Raw genomic sequence first — 24,551 nt, forward strand, 5'->3', positions numbered from 1 at the left:
AGAGAGAGAGAGAGAGAGAGAGAGAGAGAGAGATCCCACAACCCAATGTAACCTGCCCCAACACAGTAAAACCACCTCTGAGCCACCGATGATGTAGGCCACGTGGTAGATGTATGTGTGAGCACTTTAGTCAAGGTCGCGTGCACTTGTAGTAGCCTTGGACACATAGAGAGAGAGTGTGTCAAGGTCGCGGGCACTTGTAGTAGCCTTGGACACATAGAGAGAGAGTGTGTCAAGGACTATGAGTTTAGGGACTTGAGGCACTGGTCGCAGGCTATCAAGTAAGAGAGAAACTTGGTACAGGTTCCACGTGTGCTAAGTTAACTTGAGGGGAGGTATGCTAGGCACTGGGGCCATGAGCTTGTCTGTCAAGTAGGAGGGAAACTTGGTATAGGGTCCATGTGTGCTAGGAGTATTCACTTGAGGGGAGGTGTTGAAATATACAAGTGAATAGGGTGTGTGCGGGAACAAGCCCTTGGTTAGAGACTGTAAAAGAGAATGTGTAAATGTGAGAGAACCTGTGAAAAAGGTGAGAAGAATCTACTGGGAGAGAATAAAGGGTAGCATGAGAAGATTTAGGAAGTGTGGAGATATTCTGGGAAAAGTCAAGAGGGGGAGAGAATCAAGCAAAAGAGGTGGAGTGAATCAAGGAGAAATCACTGGGATTTGATGCTTGGATGTAAACTCTATAAATTGAGTCATTGGCCTAATGAGAATTTGTTGGTTTTTTATTATCCATGCCTACATTAAGCTATTTGTTAATTACTCACTAATCACATCTTAATTATCATCTAATCACTTTGTTAATGATGTTGATTCTAGCATTTGATCCACCATAGCTCATCACATTGCTGTAATTTCAACAACATGACCTTTCAATCTTCCTACTACAACCCCACACATATGTTATATCTACATCCCCTACCTTAATCTTCCAGAATAGTCTTTCAATGTTCCTTTTTTTCTTGTACTCGTAGCTAGTGTATGTACCATTTGTCAAGGAAAGGTCTTGGGTTCAAACCCTGCTTGGACACCTCGGCGGAACCTCTCATCCACGCTCTCCATAAGCTTCCCTTTCGGCGTCGATCGTGTTCTGGCCGCCTTTCCCAGGAGGACTCCAGTGTAGCCCCTCCGCTCTCTGTGGTCGAGTGTGCTCGTCGCCCTCTTCAGAGGGCCGCGTAGATGATCTTGTAGCTCACGACACCAGCGTGTCTGGGACGTTGAGCGAGTTGTAATGTTAACTATTAGTAGGATCTCTCTCCCGGGAAAAAAAAATTCATTCTTTGGGCACCACATTTACCAAGCATTTTGAATCATGATACATGGACCCCTCTAGTGTGGGACACAACAATACATGGACCTCTCTAGTGTGGGACACAACAATACATGTTCTGATAATGTAGTGACACTAATCTTTGTGCTTTGGCTAGCATAACAACCAAGGCTACCAACCTCTTTTTTGGACATGTTTGACAAGATCATTGTGACCCATGAATACGACGACGGATTTTGCATATCGTGTCTCATAAGAACATCATTTGAACATGTTAAAATGTATACCTGTCTTTGAGCTTTTGGATAAAAAATGGTTTCAATACGCTCAAAGGAGCGTTGTTGTATCTTTACATCTGGGTGCTCTAATTGAAACTTGAGGAAGAGCTTAGCCTGCATTTCGCAACATGTCTCGTGTGAGTAGTTCATTAAACATACATAGCAACCATCTCACATCTAGTTCAAAAGAATAGCTACTATAGCCTACTAGCTTTACTATTATCTACTACTTTTGAAAGATAGCTACTCTAGCCTTCTAGCTCTACTACTACTTTACCACTACTTTAATAGATAGTTCACAAATAGTTCAGTGGACTAGCTTCTACTTCATAGAGGTATTAGCTACTACTACTTTACCACTACTTTAATAGATAGTTCACAAATAGTTCAGTGGACTAGCTTCTACTTCATAGAGGTATTAGCTACTAGCTCACAACTATTATACAAGATACGTACTAGTTCATAACTAGTTCATTAACTAGCCAATATGAGGTACTAGCTCACAACTATTTCAGGAGATAGGTACTAGTTCATAGCTAGTTCCTAAGATAGCTACTATTAGGTATTGGCTCATAATGTTTTCGGGAGATATTTACTAGTTCACATCTAGTTCTTGAGATAGCTGCTATTAGGTACTAGCTCACAACTATTTTGGGAGATAGCTACTAGTTCATAGCTAATTCTTGAGATACCTATTATTAGGTACTAGCTCATAACTATTTTGGGAGATAGGTACTAGTTCTTGAGATAACTACTATTAGGTACAAGCTCACTACTTTGGAGGTAGGTACTAGTTCACAACTAGTTCATGAGATAGCTACTATAATGTCCTAGCTCACGACTACATTGGGAGATAGATACTAGTTCATAGCTAGTCCAAGAGATAGGTTCTTAAGATAGCTACTATTAGGTACAAGCTCACTACTTTGGAGATAGGTACTAGTTCACAACTAGTTCATGAGATAGCTACTATGAAGTACAAGCTCACAACTACTTTAGGAGATGGGTACTAGTCCATGAGATAGGTGCTATAAAGTACTAGCTCAGTTCATGAGGTAGCTACTATAAAGTACTAGCTCACACTATTTCAGGAGATAGGTACTAGTACACACCTCAATTGATGAGATATCTACTAAAGTACTAGCTCACACTATTTCAAGAAATCTATTCTAGTTTAAACATATAGATAGCTACTTCTACTAGTTCACAACTATTTCCACATATAGCTACTAGCTCGGAAACAACTGATATTCCCTGTTTTAACCTATTCCATTGGATAGCTACTATGTACTACTAGTTTACAACTGGTTTAAGCCATGAGCTGCTGGATAAAAAACTTTAGGGAGGATGGGTGTGAGGGAGGGTAGGTCATGAAGTGAAGAGGTTGTTAACCCATTCCTAGAGTTAACAAGAACTACTACTATTATCTTATATCAAGGAGTCAAGGGCAGATACACCAAAACATTATATATTCAATATATGAAGCAATGGTGTCCAAATCTACAACTTGGATGTACACTCATAATGGTGTGATGATGGAATACTTATGGCGATTCCTGCTTCAAGAGCGTGTGGTAGCCAGTTAGGATGAATTCCCAAGTAGTGTACTTCATGGATATATTATGAGAGTAGTCATTGTAATAGAATTAGGCATCTTATGAGCCTAAAGTGCCCGGTCAGCCACCACAGTTTAAGTGAGTGTGAACACTTATGGCCATGTATATAAGTGAATATCTCTCATAATACAACAGACTCTCCCATTGTGCCAATAGTCTTGCTCTTAATAATCTCTCTCTCTAATTCATGCTACTGAGTGTGTGTGAGTGATGTAAGGTGAGAGGAGGAATGAGTACACAGTGCAACGCGGCGGTGTGATGATGGAATACTTATGGCAATTCCTGCTTCAAGAGCGTGTGGTAGCCAGTTAGGACGAATTCTCAAGTAGTGTACTTCATGGATATATTATGAGACTGTCTAATACCATGTTCTCTCAAGAACCCATCAAATGCATGTGAGGTATACTCACCACCACCATCTGTTCTCAAACATTTGATCTAATGATCAAATTGCTTTGAACTCTCTTAACATGCCCAATGCTTTGCTCTTCTCTTTCAAGAAGTAAATCCATGTCATCCTGCTGAAATCATCTCAATAAATATAATGTAGTACCTGCTTCCATCTATTGATTGGGTTTGAGTGGGGAGACCCCAAATATCACTATGCACAACCTTAAGTGGTCTCCTACTCATTTGACTATCTCTGGGAAATGGCAACCTTGCTTGTTTCCCAAACTGACATGCATCACAAACATATGTGCTCCCATCATACTTGAATCTTGGTAGACCACCAACAATGCCCTTTGTTTGCATAGATTTCACAAGTCCAATCCTCTTGTGCTAAATATCAATATCTAGCACTATTCCATGACTATGAGAAAACATGGCTAATGTCAATTTTGGTATGCTTGCATCTAGCCTAAACAATCTCCCTTCTTTTTTACCTTTGGCAATTACTTTATAGCCATGCTTAAAGTCCTCAACAAAGCAATCATGGTCATTGAATCTCACCTATAATCCTTGTTCTACCTTTTTTTCAATAGATGCCAAAATCTTTGTAATAGATGACACATACAACACCTCATACATGGTTTTCACTCTTCTGTCATGCGCCCTCAATGGTACACTACTAACATGTGTAATAGGATGTTGCGTATCATCACCAGTAGCAACATATCCCTGATTTTGTTTAGAAATCATGTTATCGAACCACTCTCCATGACACGTCATGTGGTTTGATGCACCTAAATCCATATACCTTGTTTCATCACCATGAAGATCATTTTGCTTTTTGTAGCAATCTCTCTCCATATGTCCAAGTTTACCACAATAATAATGACACTCGATGCCATGCATATTCTGCTATTGTGGTTGCCAACAATCTCTACCACAAGATCCAGATCTCTCTCTAGCATGAGGGTAAAAACCTCTACCACCACGTACACACCACAAATGATGGCTGTGAATCTTGTTGTTGTGGTGGTGTCCTATCACGCCAACCACGTCCACCTATATGTCCTCTCAAACTAGATCTCCCCCTACTACCTCTAGCACCTCTCTAAGTGTAAAATAATTGGTCCCTTGCATGCCCACTAGTACGCTGATATTCCTAAACCAAGTTTTGTTTTCTCCACAATAAGCAAAGATACCAACTCATCAAAATCAAGGAGATCACCACCTCTAAACTTGATAGTGGTTTCAAATGCCTTATAGTCTTTACCCATACCATTCAATATAATGGCAACCAAATCATCATCTTTCGTAGGTATGGCAATAGATGCAAGTGCATCTTCACATCCTTTAATCTCCTACACATAGTCATTTATGTTCATATTGTTCTGTATCGCACTATCTTTTGTTTTAACTGCATCTTATTTGGTTGAGTAGTTGTGTCACATAGCTTCACCAATGTTTCTTATGCAACCTTAGGATTGTCTGTATCCTATTTATGGCATAACATTCCATCTGTCACACAAATTGAGAAGTAATGCAGCACTTTGAACGCTCTTTCCATGAAATTTGTATGTGTTATTAGTTGAGCTAGAGTTGTATTAACTACTGGAACACTTGGCTCCATCTCCTCGCCTATCACCAAATTCCAAATCCCTTTGCCTTTCAAGAAGTTTGTCATGTGATACTTCCAAATTCGAAAGTTGTTTCAATCAAGCTTTTTCCCAACAATCTTATATGGACCATCACTCATCTTGCTATACACAAAGTTCACTGAGTACACCAACCAATGAACTCAAACACTCATACATACATGTGCTTGTTTGATAACCAATGTTGTCCACACATTCCACAATTTATATGGCGACAAAATCTGAGACTCGAAACCACTATTTGGTCAAGCTGAAACAAACTTGGTGCCGTTCATAAATTTTGAAAAACACATCCAAAATAGTCCTCCGTTTTCCAAAACACTTCACAAATGCATACATACAACACTTGGATCAACCTGTAAGTCAAGGAACCTAGGAGCTTGTTTGCGGATAGATTCTGCTTTACACATCATTTGCAAGCATATTCAAAGTTTACTCTTGCTGTAGCAAATCCCAAATGCACCAATGCATTAAATACATCAACCACACCCTTCAATTTGTGAGATTTGACTCAAAATAGTGATTTAAGCTCACTATTTGCTCTCTAAGAGACACACCTAATCACATATTTCTCTCATTTCATCAACACACACCAAGTAGTAGAGAAGCTCCATAATCTTCCTTCATTGTCTTCCACAAAACACAACATATTTTCTTAATGATAAGTTCACACTAAAATAAACCTAATGCTAATGTCCACACACTTGGCCAGTTGGGAGAACGACCATTATTGTCCACACATACATTGCTAGTCTAGTGTCCACACACTAATGCTATCCACCAATTCGGGATGAGCTTACATTCTCAACAAATGTAAGCACCATATCCCTTGAAGTGAGCACCCACTTGGCATCTTTCCCACTTCTTCTAGGTCCCTATTTTTGGCCTCCACATGGGTTGGCCATCTTTTATCTTTGGGCTCCCTTTGACCCTTTAAACCATAGTCTATGATTTATGCAACTTATACAAATGTTTTAGGGTCACCCCCTTGCTCCTAACATTACTCAATATTGAACACAAAATACCTTGCATAATGAGACTTTTCTAGTCATCACCTGAGAATCTTTAGGAATTCTTAGGTAAACCCAAGTTCTTAGTCCCATGAAGGCATTCTTCAATAATCTCCCAAATTATAGTTCACATTAAATAAACTATCTGGCCTCATGCTAGCCTTGTTATGTCTAGAAACAATATATGACACTTTTGGCCTTGATTTTTACATATTGATATGTTTAGAAATGATCAAAGATGCCTCTTCTTGTGTTGGGTTGTCTAGAACAATGAAAAACTTTTCTACATATTTCACATTAGCCTTTTGAGTTCTTGCAAGCTACATTGCATTCCTTCCTCCCACCTCCCCTTTTTTTATGTTGATATCTCATCATTCCTTGGGAGAGGTTGTTTAGACTTTATTCTTATTTTCAATCAATTCCTTGAATTATTATTTTTTGTATTTGAAGTTACACCACTTGAACTTCCTCTATCTTTTCATATCTAGCACGTGCATCTACGAACTATATTGTACACATGAAGTAATGAACAAATGGGACTAGTAATGAAACAAACTAAGGATAGTTTGTTGCGGCACTCACTATTTTGAAGTAGTTTATTGTCCATAACTTTTTACTCAAGTTTTGAAACTTGAAGGTGATGAGATATGAGATCTTTAAAGTTAATGTTTCTCATATACTTCAAGTATATCAAGTGTGATTGTCCAACCAATCAATCAAGTTCTCCTCTATAGGAATTGATCAAGGACTTAACTAAAAACATGATTATTCTTTAAAAAAAGTGTCCTAATTCTCTTGAAATACATTTCAAAAAAATCATTTGAATAATTTATTTATACCATAATTCCACCCAAGAATGATAGACCAAATCATTTAACTATTTTTGCATACTTTTTTGGTTTGTACCCACATTTAAGCCGTAACTCTATGTTTTCAACTCTCAACCACTCAAAAGAAAAGTGTATAACTAAATATGTATGTTATTCAAAGAACCAGAACATGAAAGAACTTTTACAATGGGATAGATCGATTTTCCATGCTTTAATACCTCAAAGAAATCAATTTCTCTATTTTGTCTTATAATTTATAACCAATGTATTGACTACATAAGGCAAGTTTGTCCTAATGCTGATAATGGCCCGCCTCCAAAATCACCACTACACTAAAGCAAAAAAAATGCATGCAGCCTTCAGTCAGATAGTACAACATCTATTGCACTAAAGCAACAAAATGCATGCAACCTACAAACAATACACCTCGTTCGATAGGCAAGTGAGTGAAAACCACCCCTTATGCATCTTGCTACAACAATTATGGCACTATAAGGTAAACATATGCATGCATACATAAATACATACATACATACATATGCAAACACACATACATACATATAGACATACATATACACACACACATATATACATACACACACACACATACATACATAGATAAAATACACACACACACACACATGCACGGATGCACATGCATATGCATATGCACACATACACACATGCAAGCATGTACGTCCACACATACACACGCACATAGACACACGTGCACACACACACTATACATTCTATTTTATTTTGATTAAAAGAATGTGAAATAGTAAATCAAAATTTAAAAAAAACATCCATTGAAAACTAAAAAATTACCAAATATTATAATCTCTCTCTCTCTCTCTCTCTCTCTCTCTCTCTCTCTCTCTCTCTCGTTTTCTTTGTCTTCCTCCTCCTCCTCCTCCATAAGTATGAAGCCAAAAAAATAAGTATAGTTTTATATGATGAGAAATTAAAAATTAGAAGTGTAGTTTTATATGATGAGCATTAAAAAATTTTCAAGCCCAAGTAGTTTTGGCCTAGCTTATCAATGAGTAGGTACTAAGATTGATCCCTAGCAAGCTTTAGAAAAAGAGACGGATTTTTTGTTTTAAAAAATATTCTTTATTTCTTTCAAATCACACAAAAAGAGTTTATTTAACATGGCCACACACATACGAAGAATATTTTACATGCATGTAAATCATGAACAATCAGCTTTTCTTAATTCAAGTTATTCCTTCTTCTTTTTTTTAAAGTTAAGCTTATAAAAAACTAACAAGGCTTCTTTTATGGTTTCTTTGTAGTTTTGAAAATTGGGAATTTCTGGTCAATTGCATGAATTTTAGACAAAACTTCAACAGTGCATAGACATATAGTAATCACATACCATAGAGTAGTTTCACAATTTCTAGTTATGCAATAGTAGATATGCCCTAAACATGAACCCTAGGTCTTGAATCCTAAGTTCACCTAGTTGTTACCCAACAATAAAATTCTCATAACTCCATCAAATCTGGAGACTTTACATCATCAAATACTTGAAGCTCATCTATAAAAGATAAAAGTTTTCCCTATGTGGTTAGTATTAATAAAATGGTATGACTTGGAGCTAGTGAGTGTAGTAGGAAGAAGATTGTAGTCATCCAAAGAGAAGGGGTGATGGAATATGATGAATTCATTATAGCATTTTACAAGATGCATGGTCTAAAGTAGCAACTTGCCACTACTTACATACCATACTAAAATGATATCTTGGAGCGATTGAGTAGTATGCAAGATGGCCATGCAACACAATATGGGTTCAAGTGGTTTCTTTTTTTTGTGTGTCCCATAATTCTTTTTCAATTGATGCAATCAACATTACACTTCATATTTTTAATAAGAATATGAGTAAAGACATTGTTGTTGACTTTTAGTAGGGTATTTTCAATGTATGTGCAAATGATGTAGAGACTCGAGCCACATTTGTTCCTAAGAGACAAACATGCACCTTTTGAGATTCAACATGGATTTTATAATTAAGAGCATCAACAACCCTCAAGAAAGTAAATCATTATGAATAGTGAATGTTTTGTTTTAAATGGAAGTGTGCTAGCAAATATTCCATCCCTAATACCAACCAACAAGTATATTTTTACCTAAAGAAACCATACTAATACCACCAATTATTGTTTCAATGTTTGGTTCTCCATTCAATTTAGGGAAGAGACAACTTTGAGATTGTCACTAAGGAAGTGTAAATTTCAAGAAAACTTCCTCAACTAGTTTTTAAAAAAAGAATGTTCAATATTTAAAAATTGGTAGGATTGTGCTTGGGGAGGTTATCATTTTTCTACAAAATGGATTGAAAGCAGAACACTACCCCTTGTGATATAAAACCTCAACCAAATTTCATGACTCCATCTAAAACCACAATCCAAACGCCTTGACAATGGTTCTCCTGTCACAAGGTTGAACATGTATCTCCTCTTAAAAGCTTATAATTTCATATGAAGTTGACCAAACTACTTGAGATTTTGCCAAGATTTGATAATGGATATATAGGGAATCTTATCCATTATGAAAGGAAATTATACCCCTAGCACAACCATTTTTAACCACGCATCAAATACCTACTCTTTATACAGATCACATTGGAAGTTGTACATGTGTAACACATCCAAAAGTAGATTCGCATGTTGCTTGTGGGTTTGATATGAAATCTCAATTGACAAGCATCAGGAACATTTGTGTTAATTTATCAAGCTCCATGCATCATTGTTGAATCAAGCACATTGAAGTTATATCACTTTGTTGTAATGCAATATAATAATGTGCATTATCCAAAGAGCTGACGATGATTCCTTATGTGGATAAAATGGTTTATCCTTAAGCCCATGTCACCCTTGGTAATGATGAGAATTGCAAGATAAAAAAGAGTTACTTTTCTAATTGCAAAACTCATGTGGAAGATGGACAACACAAGGTGGTAGTTATGTATCGTTTGCAAGAGATAGATGTTTTTTTCTCTCTTTGTACAAAAATGTTCATGGATGTTCTTATTGTTGTGTTGGCTTATTAGTGCTCTAATCTCTATAACAAAATCTTCACCCAAGATTTTTTATCACTATGTTCTACTACTATTATGTTTATTGTGACTCATCATCCTTGCTCAAAAGAGCCATGGACTATTTTAGTAATGAATGTGTAGAAGGATAGAGGTGGGGATTAGTATGATCTTATAGACTCAATAACTCATGATGTCACGAATTTGAAGCAAGATAGTGGGGAAAGTGATTTTGGAAGTTGGTTGTGTGAACGTATGCAAAGAGAAAAAGTGGAAAAGAAGAATGTAAAGTGGCACAAGCATTAAAAAAGATGTGCATTCATGACATGCCAAGGCTTAGCTGGAGATGTGTACATTATTGTCAAATCCAACTCCCACTTTGTGCACATCAAGAATCTAAGCTTCATTTGTGCACAACTTTTGGTCCAAAGTCATAGTGGGTGTCTAATAGAAGCTTGGTGCATTCCAATATATGCATATAGTTTGTAAGATGGAGTGTCAATAAGGTGATGTGGTACATGCAACAGCTAAGAGGCCCATAATATATAATTCCCCCTGTTAAAAAGCAAGGGGGGTGGTCGTGTGTACACACAAGACTATAACATATTAAGGTGCCCATAATATTCCCCTGGGGCCTATCCACCCAGCCCGCATATCTATAGGATAGCTTCTAAGAGGCCTGCCCACAGTATGAAAACGCTTATATAAAGCCCACGAAGCTCACAAGAGGGAATCACCTCGCATTTCACAAGCCTGTGAACAAGCTAACAGACATGGCCGTTGCATGTTTTCTACTCTTGGCCTTCCTCCACACTGGTGAGAAAGCTCTGCTCTCTACACACAGTTGCTCACTTGTGCAGCTTTATTCTTGCAATGTTATGGACTTTCAACTTAATTCAAGTACCTTTACTCAACTCTAGCTATACTATGTTAGTGCAAAATCACTAGGTTGTGAGTGCTCTTTAGCCTTCCTTGCTTAACAATGCAACTAATTAGCTTAATGTCGAGTCAATTAGCTTACCTCTCTTGGTATCTTGGCATGCTTTAGTCAATAATCTACCTACTTTGTTGAGAGTGCAGCTTCATCTAATCATCTCAAGTTGATTAGTATTGGGATGGTAATTACCCCTTAAAATTGTGAATTACTTATCCTAAGCAAGGCTGATCTAATTGCTGGCTTGGAGTACAGCTTCATTGACTCGGTTGGACTTGAGATGCTAAAAAAGTTGGTTGAAAACTCTCTCTCTGGTATTGGGATGGTGATTACCCCTTAAAATTGTGAATTACTTATCCTAAGCAAGGCTGAAACTAATTGCTGGATTGGAGTAAAGCTTCATTGACTGGGTTGGACTTGAGATGCTAAAAAAGTTTGATGAAAACTCTCTCTCTCTCTCTCTCCCTCTCTCTCTTTCTCTCTCACACACACACACGCACACGCACACACACACGCACGCACACGCATGGGATGCTCTTTAATAAGATACAGTTTTAGGTTTACTTAATTGCTACTTGAGATGCTATATTTGGAACCATAATATGCAGATATTGCACAATGCAAGGCCTGATTTGCCCTAAGTAAGTCGATATGCTTAACTCCACGATTACAGAGGCCTCATTTGTGGGTGTGTGTTCTAAGCAGGGCTGCTGGTATCGGCCACAAATTTGCATGTAGTGAACAATGGCGGCTCCACAGTGTGTGCCAAATACTGGGTGCCTACCAACCAGGTGGGGGGAGGATGCAGGGAGCTGCGACCCGGACAGGCATGGGATGTGGCGACCTCGCCTGCATGGCAGGCAGGCACAATGTGGGCAATAGTGGGCAGCTGCGCAGGCCAGCCGTGCAACACCGGCCCACCGACCGGCGTCACGCAGTTCGAGTTCACGGTGGGTGGCTTCTCAAACACTGACTACTACGACGTCTCCATGAAAGCTGGCTTCAACCTTGGGGTCAGCGTGGGCCCAACCAACTCCGCGTGCTCTGGCCAACAATGCATGGCTCCCGACCGCTGCCAAGGCTTCATCCCAGGCGGCCCCGATCGTACCAAAGCCTGCCCCTACGGCACCACCGACTATGTCATCGTCTTTTACTAGCACCACCACCACCACCAGCTGTTTTTTCACCACAAAAGCATTGGTTTCATGGAACCTGATGTATGTTAAACAGCTAGGCTAGCCATGAATAGAAGCTGAAGCATCCAATGCAATGTGCTAGGTTGAGGTTATATCCCAATATCAGAGAGAGATTATCGCATGTATTACAGCTGGCTACATGGATGTTTTATGATCCCTGTGGATGATAGGAAATTCCAATGTCATTATGAGATTATTGCATATATAATAAAGCTGGATACTACATGATAAGAAAAGGTCAAATACTCCATACGGATGCTAGATTCTGGGGATTATTTACTTGGAACATGGATCTTTCAGAAATGTGGTATTGCTAAACCTTCTAGTACCCATTACTTAAGATTTAGTATAAAACTGTCTTATAGTAATTCAGTGAGGGTTACATCATATCATTAGAAAATACCCATTACTTAAGCTTTAGTAAAAAACTGTCTTCTATTAATTTTGAGAAAAGGAGAAATTGTACAAGTAAGAAATGATCTATTACCACTTTTCAACAAAAGACATCTTTCATCCAAAAGAAAATTGCTTACGATGCTGAAAGAGTTCGTTTTTTTTTTTAAAGAAAATCTTCCTATATACGAAAAAAAACAGCAAGCCAGAGAACCAGCATTTTTTTCTCCCAAAACAAAAAAAAAAAAAAAAACAATTTCACAAAACACCCAACAGAAATCTTACAAAACTGCATCCATAGGGAGAGAGACCATCCACAGCTCATGATTCATGAAGCCTCCATATAAACATTAGAGCTTTTAAAAAATCGTCATTACATTGACCCTGGCACTTTACTTGCCATTAACATCTTGTAGAAGTGAAGATAAACATCATGGAACATTTTACTTGCCATTAACATTATGAGGCCTCAATATAAACATTACAGCCTTCATTACATTGACTCTGGGATCGGACAGCCAGTAACATCTTGTAGAAGTAGCCCTCAATTTTGTGAATGTACTTGCCTGGCTTTCTTCACAGCTCCATAAGCCATTTCAGTGCACTTAAAAGCTGCCAACAAGACTTCAGGCAGACATGCCTTTTTCTTTTCTTCACAACAGTGAATCCACCATGGTCAGCACATGGTTGTAGTACTCCAGACCATCTGGTAACAAGCAGGAATTACAGCATAAAATAAAAGCTCACATGCCAAGAAGGTTTGCAGAGGACCATGTGAAAGTACTTACACATAAGGAGATGGTTTAAGAGATGGAAAAGTTGATAGATTTTATGACGATCTGGATAGCCAGGCGCCCTCGGTAGGATCTCATGGTAAGACTCATAGAAGGCATCCACTGCATAGTCATCATAACAGACATCAGTACATGCAGTCACATTTTTAAAATCCATTTTATCATTACAGAAAGGAGAACCGTGTGTGCATGTGCAGATGGGTGGGCGTGCGTGTGATGTTTTGTGATGGTGGTCATAGTGGTGGTGGTTGTGATGGGGTGACTTCAATAAAACCACTTACAGAAACCTGGGAAACCCGGGACCGGTGACCAGCCTTGAAATGCCAGGTCTAAACAAGGAAAAAAAAAGTTGGTCGTGTGGTTCAGGACATGATGACATGTAGTAAGACTAAGAAAGTAAGAACAATAAAAGAAGGATCAGTTGAGTACCAAACTCGGCATCCCCTAAAAAAGTTGCAGGATCAAACATGGCAACCTCTCCTGTTGCAAGTAGACCCGTGTTTCCCATCTGTGTAGTGGTCACCCAATCATAGAGAAGGCCATTGCTTAAAACACCAATAATAGTCAACTTAGAAGAATTGGCTACACTAGGAAGATAGAAGTAGAGCTAGGTACTTACCCATAGATCCCCATGCAGAATGCATGGCTTACAATTGTGGGAACCCAAAATGTCTGCCACTCTATTCAACAGCATGCCTTCCTTAGACCGCAGCTCCATAGCATTGTCTCCAAGAACTGCATAAACCCTCTAAATATGTGTGTCAACTTTGGCCTTTCTCCAAAAAAGAAAACAAAACCATCTGATCTGCTCATAAATGACAGTGTGACCCACCAGAACCCTCAGCTCAACATTCTAAAACAGGAAACCCGAAGAGACGTCCGGCTTTCTGGTTGCAATGCATGACCACTTGAATTGCAGGCCCATGATCAAGAGATCACGAATTAGGTTGCCTTGCGCTGCGTGAATAGCAAGGTCTAGCCTGGGACGCCCACCTTGTTTTCCTGAGTTGGGACAAGGGGATTCTTAAATTGGATTTCAACATTTCCTGAGTTGGAATGCGAGGATTTCCCATGTAGAAATAGCATACAAAGCTATGTGAGATGGGAGATTTTTATGAAAACAGTTGACGTGATTTGTGTTGTGTTGAGCATGTTGTCTCCAAGAGAACATGTGCACATGACCTGTTTTTGGACGTGGACGTTGCATCGATTCAATTGCCTGTGGATATCTGCAGGGTTTGTGGATGCATGAAAATCCCAAAGACGTGAGTTGCTAACTGGATTATGTATTCTATGCACTAATAATTGGCTTATGAGTTTTGCAGCAGGCAAAATATTAGCCTTCCCTATTTGTGGAGTTTCTTTTGGCTTTTCTCTGATTCTTTGGCTTCCTCTGCGGTACTAATTAACAAGGCATTCAAAACTGAGTACATGGATCCTTTCATTGAAGAAGGCCTTGTTAAACTTGCTCAATATAAGAAATCGCGAGTACAAATTCTACTCCTGCGCTTTAGAGTAAGAAGTTTAGTTAACAGGAGAGGTATCTGATCATGGAAGCCAATTGTTGGGGGTTTGGCTGCTCGCTGAATGGAGGAGATAAAATGATGTGAGAGTGGGAAAGTGTGGTGGCCTTTATTTAGCACCTTGCCTAGCCAACCAGCAAGTTGGCCTGGTCCCACACCCTACAAAGGGTGTGTCAAATCACACAGGTGGCCGACCTGCCCACATCCGAACTCGTGTTGTGCAGGTGCAGATTAACATATAACAAGATGATCGCCTTAGTATTCACATCTTCATAAGTAGATCATTGTTGTTCGGTTTCTACCACTTCATATATCTCTCATGCATAAAGTTTATAGCATGTCTTATACACAACAATCGATTCCCAACCATTTTCAGGCAAAACATTGTACCATGAGCCGGTCTTTTAGCCGTTTCTCACTAAAAAAGGTTGCCCAAGATGATGTCAATGTATTTTCCAAGGGCATAAGTCCAAGCCTGAAATGGGAACACAATCTCAACCACAATGGTTAGATTCATGAGTTTTGCCTTGAATGTCTATGAATGTTTAGATTCATGAGAGTTTTACACAAAGGTATTAAACAGTTGAACAAAATTAACAAACACAACCTTATTACCTAGTGCTCAAAGGGAAGCCAAACAGATCTCCAACCTCATACTGATGCAACGTGGCTAAGCTCTTTCCAAGAGCTTCTTGACTTTTTTTTTGCATCTGATCCATCCAACAACATTCACAGGACTGGAAGTAAGCATATGAAATACGAGCACATAGAATTGAAACAAACGCACCCACCCACACACAAGCTAACTACAGTTTAATGCACGCAAGTTCGCAACTTAACTTGTCCCCTTGAGAAAGCAAGACCACAGCTTGATGATTCAAATAATCACTTTGATCATGAATGATGATCTGGTTTGTGTGGATGTGAGTGTGAGGGCGCAAGGGCCAAACACTCATATTTGTCTAGAGTGCTCGGAAGCAAGACCACAGCTTGATGATTCAAATAATCACTTTGATCACGAATGATGATCTGATTTGTGTGGATGTGAGTGTGAAGGCGCAAGGGCAAAACACTCATATTTGTCTAGAGTGCTCGGCAATGCCAAGCTAAAGAGCTAGATAATGAGGAGGAGACATGTCACATGCACTCGACGCAGTGTGACACACGGGCTCATCATCAATGCTACACTTATACAGAAACTAGTACCTTTTTAGGAATATTTGTTGTATGTTGTGACCCCATTGTGAGCCCCAATCCGGAACATGTCACGCACGAGCTATGTATGTCAGTCTCCCAACCATAGGTGTCAAGGTCAATCCCTTGACCTACTTGGAGAACAAGCATTTAGGTCATCTAAGATTAGGGCATGAGAAGTTTGTGTGTTATGGATTCATCAAAATGTAATGCTACCTTGTGTTCACTCTCTATGCCGGTTGCAAGGGTACAAATACCTTGAGACTCAAGGTTGGCAGATGTGCTAGTGGATAGTGGTAGCACACATTGTTTTGTGAACCAAAAATCATTGAACAACCTCAAGTTGCATCCTATGGCCTTGTCTTCTTTGCATATGGTTCAAGTGGCAAATGGAGCAAAGAAGTGTTGTGCAATGGTTTGGATGTCATGTTCTCAAATGAACACACATTCAAAGTTGATCTACTAGTGTTGGACATAGGCCAATAGACATTGTGATGGGTTGCAATTGGTTGTCCACACTTGGCACTTTTAACATGAATTTGTAGCAAGGTTTCATGAGTTTTATATGCATGAAGAAGGGTCTGTCACACTAAGGGGATCTTGCTTATTCAAGTTGACATTGATCAATGGCAAAAAACTCAAGAAGGAGCTCATGAAAAGAGAGTGTGTTTATGCATTACAGCTTTGCAAAGATGAAGCTATTGATGGAGATGAGAAAATAATGCACGAAGGCATGGTTAAGCTTTTAAAAGAGTACAAAGAAGTGTTTCAAATGCCTAAAAACCTACCACCAAAGAGAGATGTTGATCATGGTATTGAGCTTGAACCAAATGCAAAGGCAGTCAACAAGTCTCCATATAGGCTCTCTAAGGTGGAAAAAGATCAAGTACACCACATTGGGACCTGAACCTGGGCCAACACCCCCCCCGCCCCTCAATACCAAGTATATTATTGGAGTATTTTATTTGTACAATGTTCCATAGGCTATGACAGCCAAATTTGCCTTAAGATAGAAATGAATAGAAATACAAAACAGAGTCGTTGGAGAAGAATTCGTCGATGAAGACTTTCAACAATTCCCTGTTGCTCACTGGAGAGATGCAAACGCATCACTGGTGTTCCGGGTCCACACACAACCCTGGTGTGCCCATACTAGCGCCTGGCTTTGCACTCTCACAACGCAGGAATGCTGAAAAAACCAGAGAACTAGAACCGGTGGGACACTCCCAAGCGCACGACTTCAAGCAATGGTCGGGTTGTTGATGACAATGGAGCACGACGGGAGCATTTAGCTAGTCACGGGCGCTGCCCACAAGCTCAAACAAGCGTATAGGCCACCTTGTCCATACACATTGTATGGCCTGCTGATGTGGTAGTCGTACAGCTGAACCTGCGCCGGGCTGATCTTCACGTACTGAATGTTAGAGCTGGTCACCCTCTGCCTACTAATCACCAATCTGTGCTCGGAATTGTGATCAGGTGTGTAGAACCTGTAGTGAGCAAAAACGATGAAGAGGAAAAGAGTAAAGAGAGATGGCGAGTTGATGTTTTCCATGCAGGGAGAGAAGATCACACGACCATGCATAAAGTAGGTGGCCAACTACTTGAGCCACCAGCATGTGGGGGTGTCCACCCACACTTCCAAGCAATCAGGGTGCCCAACGAGGTGCCCACTGGATTGGGCCCTGGGCACTTGGTAAAAATTGTCCACCCATCTTTAATAAATGTGAACCTACAAAAGCTATAAACATTACAAAGCATTTTGATAAACTAATACAAGAGTTTTTGAGTGCAATTATCACTTGTGCACAAGCCACAAAACACGTCAGAATACAGGGCAATCCCACGGTTCACACGTAGGTGTCCCAAGCCCGTGATCTAGACATTCATAGCAAGCAAACACATGAAAACAATTTCACACATGCAAACATGTGTGCATGTGCACTTTGTTATAGCAATCATTCCAATCCATCTCATCATTGGATCATAAGCGATTCAGCCCTCAGCCTTGGGAGCATCATCGCTTGAGCATACAAGCCTTCATCAGCATAAACGCATCATCTACAATCAGCCAAAGAGGAAAGCGCTTCAGTCCCTTACATTTTTCAGCCTATAGCACATTTCAGCATCATCCACCTCATCATTTACTCCAGCCATCAAGGTGAAGGTAAACGTAACATATTCATTCATTCATAGTGCATATTCACAGCCTAGAACAGTCCCAAAGCAGCCCATCTCTCAGCCACAGTTTGCAGCCTTCCTACATTCCCTTGGAAGAGTGCATTGGCATTGAGATTGGACATCATCGGTGCTTCTACAGCCGTGTTCAGTTCAGCCCGATTCTTGGTCTTTCAAAGGTCTTGTGTTTGGCTTATCTACAATTCCAAGTCAATCATACAATCATTTTCTTCAAAGTAATAAAAGCATATACTCCTAGCAATATGAGGGGGACCTTCAGTGGATAATTTGGGACCCAATAAGGTGTAAAGATCTATATCTCTCTCCCTCGTCTCTTAAATTGTGAAGTGATAAAGTGGATTGCTAAAGACTCGCGAAACTCAGGGTAAAGCAGGCGGTGTGAGACTTTGTGTGACAGGGTCCTTGATCTACACATAATTCCGCTTCATGTTACATTGGTATCAAATTCAGCTTGTCCACACACACTGCATCCTAGCATGAGAGCATCCTTGGATGGTCATACTTCGTTCCAACACGACCACTAACTTCGGTAACATGTCTACAGAGGAGAGCACACATCAACAGGAAGACGTCGCCCTCGAAGCGGACCATGCTCTTCCTCCAACAACAGACACCATAGCTCTACTCCGAGCACAGAACCAACTTCTCGTGGAGCATCTCCAACTCTTGGAGGCAACCACAGCAAAACCCACTCCACCAGCTACCCCTGACTTCATCTCCCTCTTCTTTTAGATGGAACAACAAAGACGAAAGGATGAGACCAGACGAAAGGGAAGAAAAAGCTGAAGCTGAAGCAAGAAAACAACAAGATAAAATAGACAAACAGGACTATGAGGATGTAGGAAATATGAAAGCAAGAGCAAACTGAAATGAAACAAGAACACAAATGAAAGACAAAGAGTTACCTTGAGATGAGTGTAGACAAGACACAAGATTGATACTTTCATTGATGTGACACCCACAATATATAGGTGAAAGTACAAGAGCTGAGCATGAGTGCATATGGGATAAGTCCCTGAGTGCCACGTGGCATACACTGAGATGACCAAGACTAAAAGTACTCCTAGTGAGCACTTATTTCCAACACCCTCCTTAAGTGGACACTAGAAGGAAGACAAAAAGACAAGACTATGACAAAAGATAAGACCAAGACAGAGAGACTAGACAAGGATTGAGAGACAAAAGATCCTGAGACACCCCTCCTCAAGTGATATCCTCATATGGGTCCACAAGGGTAGGGACAAGATGGATCTAAAACAAGACACAGTCAGATTGATAGACAGATAGACAGACAATAGATAGACAGACAGACAAGACTAGATAGACAGAAGACTGACTGTAGACAAACAGATGGACCTTGAAGACATCCCCTCCTCAAGGGCAATCTCTGCCTCTGGAGTAGGGACAAGAGAGAGGTCCTAAAGTAGAATGAGTAAGACATAGAACCCCTTGACCTACATCATCGGTGGTCAAAGTGGTAGACAAGAAAGATGAAGTAATCAGAAAGCCCACTCCTCATCATAGGAATGAACAGCAAGATCTGCTGATGTAGATGCTGCAGCAACATGGGCTGAGGTAGATGCAGGGGCTGATGTAGAGGTTTTAGAGTAGCAGTCCTTCTCCCGGTGATTATCACGGCCACAAATGGTGCATGGATGAGCCTTGAAGCAGTCCTTCTCCATATGATTAGTTTTTCCACAATGGGTGCAAGGCTTTCTTACCTTAGAACCTCCTTTCTTTGCTAAAAATGCAGTGTCAGTTACCTTTTGTTGTTTTGTTCTTTCCTCTTCTTGGAGAGCATTGATGATACCTTCAAGAGTAGGATTATTGTGATACTTGAAGGTAGTGACAAGAGTAGCATAGGTGTCAGGTAAGCTTTTGAGAAGCACAGCAATAGCAGTATCTTTGGAGATGGGGGACTTTACTGATGCAAGCTGAACCATAAGACTGCGAAAATAATTGACATGAGAGGCTATAGTAGCTCCCTCCTGCATATATAGATCAAAGAATGAGATCATAAGTGCAATCTTAGAGTTTTTAGAGCGGGGTCCAAAAAGGGTATCCAAAGTGATCCATGCTCGAGAAGCAGACTGTATGTCAGAGATGTGATGAATGTAATCATCTCCAAGACCGAGCAAGATGATAGCATAGGCTTTGTCATTCTTGGCAGTAGGAGCATAAGTGATAACTTGCTCAATGTCGGAATCTTCGGGAGCAGCATGGTGAACAACGTCCCAAAGACTTTCTTTCATAAGATGGCACTTGATTTTGATTTGCCAAGTATGAAAGTTGGACCCATTGAATTTGTCGATAGACATGAGAGAATGAGTAGAAGAGGCCATGTGGGAAGGTCTTACCTCTTGCTAAAATGCAAGGGCAGTGTCTATTCCCTTACAAGATTGCAGAAATGAATGAGAGAAGAGATCCAAACTGTTTTTAGAAGCCGGCTCTCTCACCACTTGTCAGGGCCATAGCATGTGACAGCCCATCGAAGCATGAGGAACTAGCAGTTTACAGATATGAGGATAAGAAAAGGATTGACCAGCGAACTGAAGGAGACAATGCACAGTACCTTGTAGACTCTTCAAGAGGAAGCGATGGCAGAACTGAATGCAGCAAATAGCTCGTTGGAGGAAAGTCGATCTGCAGCTTCTTCTAGATGATGCGCACCCTTGAGTCGATGAAGAAGGCAGCCAAAGGAGAACAGTACGGCGGGCTGTATGAGTCTGAACAGGGTGGACAGCAGGAAAGTGGGCGGACAGAAAAATTCAGGTCGGCAGGTTGCTTACTGATATGACGAGCTGCATGTGCAATACTAGAGGACAGAAGCTGAAGCGAACAACATGCAATACTAGAGGACAGAAGCTGAAGCGAACATATAGAAATGGTGAAATTAAAAAAAAAAGTGAGGCAGCTCCCAGCTAAGCGGCGGCCAACAGCAAAGGCGGCGGCCAACACTGAACCAAATGACTGCAGCAAGAAGAGGGGCAGTCGCTCATAGGAAACAAGGGCAAAGATGAGGGGAGCCAGGATAAACCTGCTCTGATACCATGTAGGAAATATGAAAGCAAGAGCAAACTGAAATGAAACAAGAACACAAATGAAAGACAAAGAGTTACCTTGAGATGAGTGTAGACAAGACACAAGATTGATACTTTCATTGATGTGACACCCACAATATATAGGTGAAAGTACAAGAGCTGAGCATGAGTGCATATGGGATAAGTCCCTGAGTGCCACGTGGCATACACTGAGATGACCAAGACTAAAAGTACTCCTAGATAGTGAGCACTTATTTCCAACAGAGGAAGCCCAACGCAAGCTTAAAGAAGACCCGCTTCAGACTGAAGTCGCATCTCGGGAGCACCAACGAGAGCTCAATCGAGAGCGAATGTTACTCGAACACCACTGGGAAAACGAGACCATGCATCTGAAATTTCAACACCTCTCTTCAGTTTCTCCACCCATAGGTGCCACCAGCCAAAATCCCGCGACATCAACGACCGTCATCCGAACTCAACCAAATTTCAGTAAGTGTGATCATTAGCTGTCAATCAATTTATTCAGTGATCATTAATTTGATGCATATTGTCCTTTGGCAAAGCTAACAGATCCTCAAGACAAAGTCCACATAGCGGCTCCCCACCTCACGGGTGAGGTAGTCACTTGGTGGCAGCATTGGTCTAGTGTACATACAGACCATATCACAGGTGTGGACTGTTCGCTGGGATACCTTTGTCCATGACCTAAAGACCAAATTTCTCCCTCCCCAGTATTTGACCAATCTGACAGATGAGTTCTATAAACTCAAACAGAATAGGTCACCCGTGCTTCAGTTTTCCGGTAAGGTTATCACTTTAGCACAACAGTTAGGGTTATCTGAGCATGCCAAGATGGATCAATTCATTCGTGGTCCGTGGATTAGATCCTAACATTCGGTTCACAGTTCGTAACTTTGAACCTAGCACATATGACCGGGCCTTTGACTTTTGCTCAAAATGAAGAAATGAAGTGAACGGAGACAAGCCTAAGAAACCGCAATCTAGTACCAAATCCTAGCAGCAGCAAACTGCTTCGCCGCCGGGGAAAGGTAATTCATCTTCTAAAGACGCCAAGAAGGACGGCAGTTCTAGCTCTAGTTCATGGGGTAAGAAGGATAACCAATCCAAACCTTTAAAAATCCCTGAGGAAAAGAATAAAGCAGACATCACTGGAGGCTATCTTTCTCCAAAGGAGCAAAGAAAGTACCAGTCAGAAAACATATGTTTTTTCTATCGTACCACTGGGCATGGTAAGAAGATTGTCAGAAATGGCAAACGGAGCAAGCCTCCAAGTCACCTTCTTTCACAATTGCCACAGCATCTTCTGCTCCTCCAGTCCCACCTACTACCACCAACACAGTTCAGCTTCTATCTTCTATGCATCCTATGCCATCCGTGGTATTTGATGCTAAGCAGGAGGATGAGAGTGATGTTGCACATAAAAGCCTCAATTGAGCTTATGGCTCTACCAAGGGCCGCCAGTTTGTAGTCCTATTTGACATGGGCAGTTTTGAGAACGTCGTCTCTCCCCAGTTGGCTACCAAAATGAGCTCTACATTAGTGCTCATTTGGATGTGGGCAATGTAACATGTAGCGAAATTATGCGTAGATGAAGGATCCTATCACACAAAGTCTCACACCACCTTTATCCTGAGTTTCGCGAGTCTTTAGCAATCCACGTTATCACTTCACAATTTAAGAGATGAGAGAGAGAGAGATCTACACCTTATTGGGTTCCAAATTACCCACTGAAGGGCTCCCTCCAATTGATAGGAGTATTTGCTTTTATAACTTTGAAGAGAATGATTGTATGATTGACTTGGGTCTGTAGATAAGCCAAACACAAGACCTTTGAAAGACCAAGAGTCGGGCTGAACTGTACACGGTTGTAGAAGCACCAATGATGTCCAATCTCAAGGCCAATGTCTTCCAAGGGAATGTCGGAAAGCTGCACACTGTGGCTGAGAGATGGGCTACTTTGGGATTGTTCTAGGCTGTGAATATGTACTATGAATGAATGAACAAGCTGCATTTACCTTCACCTTGATGGCTGAAGCAAACGATGAAGTGGATGAATGCTGAAATCTGTTGTAGGCTGAGAAACGCAAGGGACTGAAATGCTTTCCTCCTTGGCTGATTGTAGATGATGCGTTTTATGCTGATAAAGGCTTGTATGCTCAAGCAATGATGCTCCCAAGGCTAAGGGCTGAATCGCTTATGATTCAATGATGAGATGGAATGGAATGATTGCTAATGATGTTATTTATATGAGCTTGATGCTAGTCGGCTGGTTATAGAGCTGGCCAACTGCATCCCTAAAGCTACACGACTAGTTATCATGTGATAAATGCTGAATATAATGATAATGCTCATAAATATGGTTAAAATGTGGAATAATGCTGAATAATATTCTAAGGCTTCTACAATGGTGAATATGCATATGGGATGAATGCTATGCAAATACAGAATGCTTTCTAATGCAAACCCTAAGGTTTCTACTGACTCTACATGCATGAATGATTCTCTCCAAGCAGGTTAAGGAACTTGACTGACTGACTTACACTCTAAAGCTGAGAAATAACCTACGTAGCTCGTGCCTGACATATCCTGGACTAAGGATTACAATGGGGCCACAGCATACAACAATATCATATCCTTAAGGGTCCTACTGTTGTACAATGAAACACTGATGATGAGCCATCTTGTCACCATGCACTACAATGCATGTGACATTCCCTCTTGCTTAGCTTGGCGGTAGGTTCATGGCTTCCAAGTAGTCTGCCAATAACTGGGGGTACTCTTGAAAGAACTCCTCGTCTAGCCAAATGGCTTCGTGGGTACGTCGATCTTGAAACTCCAAGTAGAACTGACGAAGTCTTCGACCAGAACCATGCTTCCAACAATGAAGAAGGATTTGCACAAGCTCAATGACTTCTGCTTCATCAACCACGTCTGGCTGCTGTTCATCTGAAACATCAAACACTTCTGGTCCAATATACGATTTTAGCCAAGAAACATGGAAAACATCACGCATCGTCCAAGTGTTAGGCACCTTCAACTTCATGGAGACATCACTTAACTTTTTAACGATAGGAAAAGGTCCAAAATTATGAAAAGAAAGCTTGGGACAACATTTGCCCACTTGTTTCAATCTCTGTTTCATTATGGACAAATAGACCCAATCCCCT

The 24,551-nt window shown here is 40.6% G+C and overlaps 2 protein-coding genes across 3 annotated transcripts in view; one reads left to right on the top strand and one right to left on the bottom strand.

The window, feature by feature from the left end:
• Positions 1-10,754: 10,754 nt before the first annotated feature.
• LOC147629163 (pathogenesis-related protein 1A/1B-like) lies at positions 10,755-12,456 on the top strand. The gene is made up of 2 exons (XM_086812413.1): positions 10,755-10,905; positions 11,729-12,456. Exons 1-2 carry the CDS (start codon positions 10,863-10,865, stop codon positions 12,178-12,180), a joined length of 495 nt encoding a protein of 164 aa, XP_086668539.1. The 5' UTR covers positions 10,755-10,862; the 3' UTR covers positions 12,181-12,456.
• A 484-nt stretch (positions 12,457-12,940) lies between these two features.
• Positions 12,941-24,551, bottom strand: part of LOC147629164 (uncharacterized) — a 75,675-nt gene continuing 64,064 nt past the window's right edge. The window contains exons 5-11 of one of the 2 annotated variants that reach the window (XM_086812414.1): positions 15,545-15,639; positions 15,320-15,404; positions 14,026-14,154; positions 13,836-13,914; positions 13,688-13,735; positions 13,401-13,508; positions 12,941-13,318 (exon numbers count right to left, since the gene is read on the bottom strand). In XM_086812414.1, coding sequence (XP_086668540.1) covers positions 13,266-13,318; positions 13,401-13,508; positions 13,688-13,735; positions 13,836-13,914; positions 14,026-14,154; positions 15,320-15,404; positions 15,545-15,639 — 597 coding nt within the window. In that variant the 3' untranslated portion in view covers positions 12,941-13,265. The remainder of the gene's footprint in view (positions 13,319-13,400; positions 13,509-13,687; positions 13,736-13,835; positions 13,915-14,025; positions 14,155-15,319; positions 15,405-15,544; positions 15,640-24,551) is intronic. The other variant, XM_086812415.1, reaches the window with a different exon arrangement.

This window comes from Cibotium barometz, chromosome 18 (assembly GCF_041138505.1).
Source record: "Cibotium barometz isolate CiBa-2024 chromosome 18, ASM4113850v1, whole genome shotgun sequence".
Classification (NCBI taxonomy): Eukaryota; Viridiplantae; Streptophyta; class Polypodiopsida; order Cyatheales; family Cibotiaceae; genus Cibotium; species Cibotium barometz.

Excerpts from the sequence above, each read along its gene's own strand:
- LOC147629163 (XM_086812413.1), top strand. The coding sequence starts at position 10,863 with ATGGCCGTTGCATGTTTTCTACTCTTGGCCTTCCTCCACACTG. Across the intron at positions 10,906-11,728 it reads CTTGGCCTTCCTCCACACTG|GGCTGCTGGTATCGGCCACA; the intron begins GTGAGAAAGCTC and ends TGTTCTAAGCAG.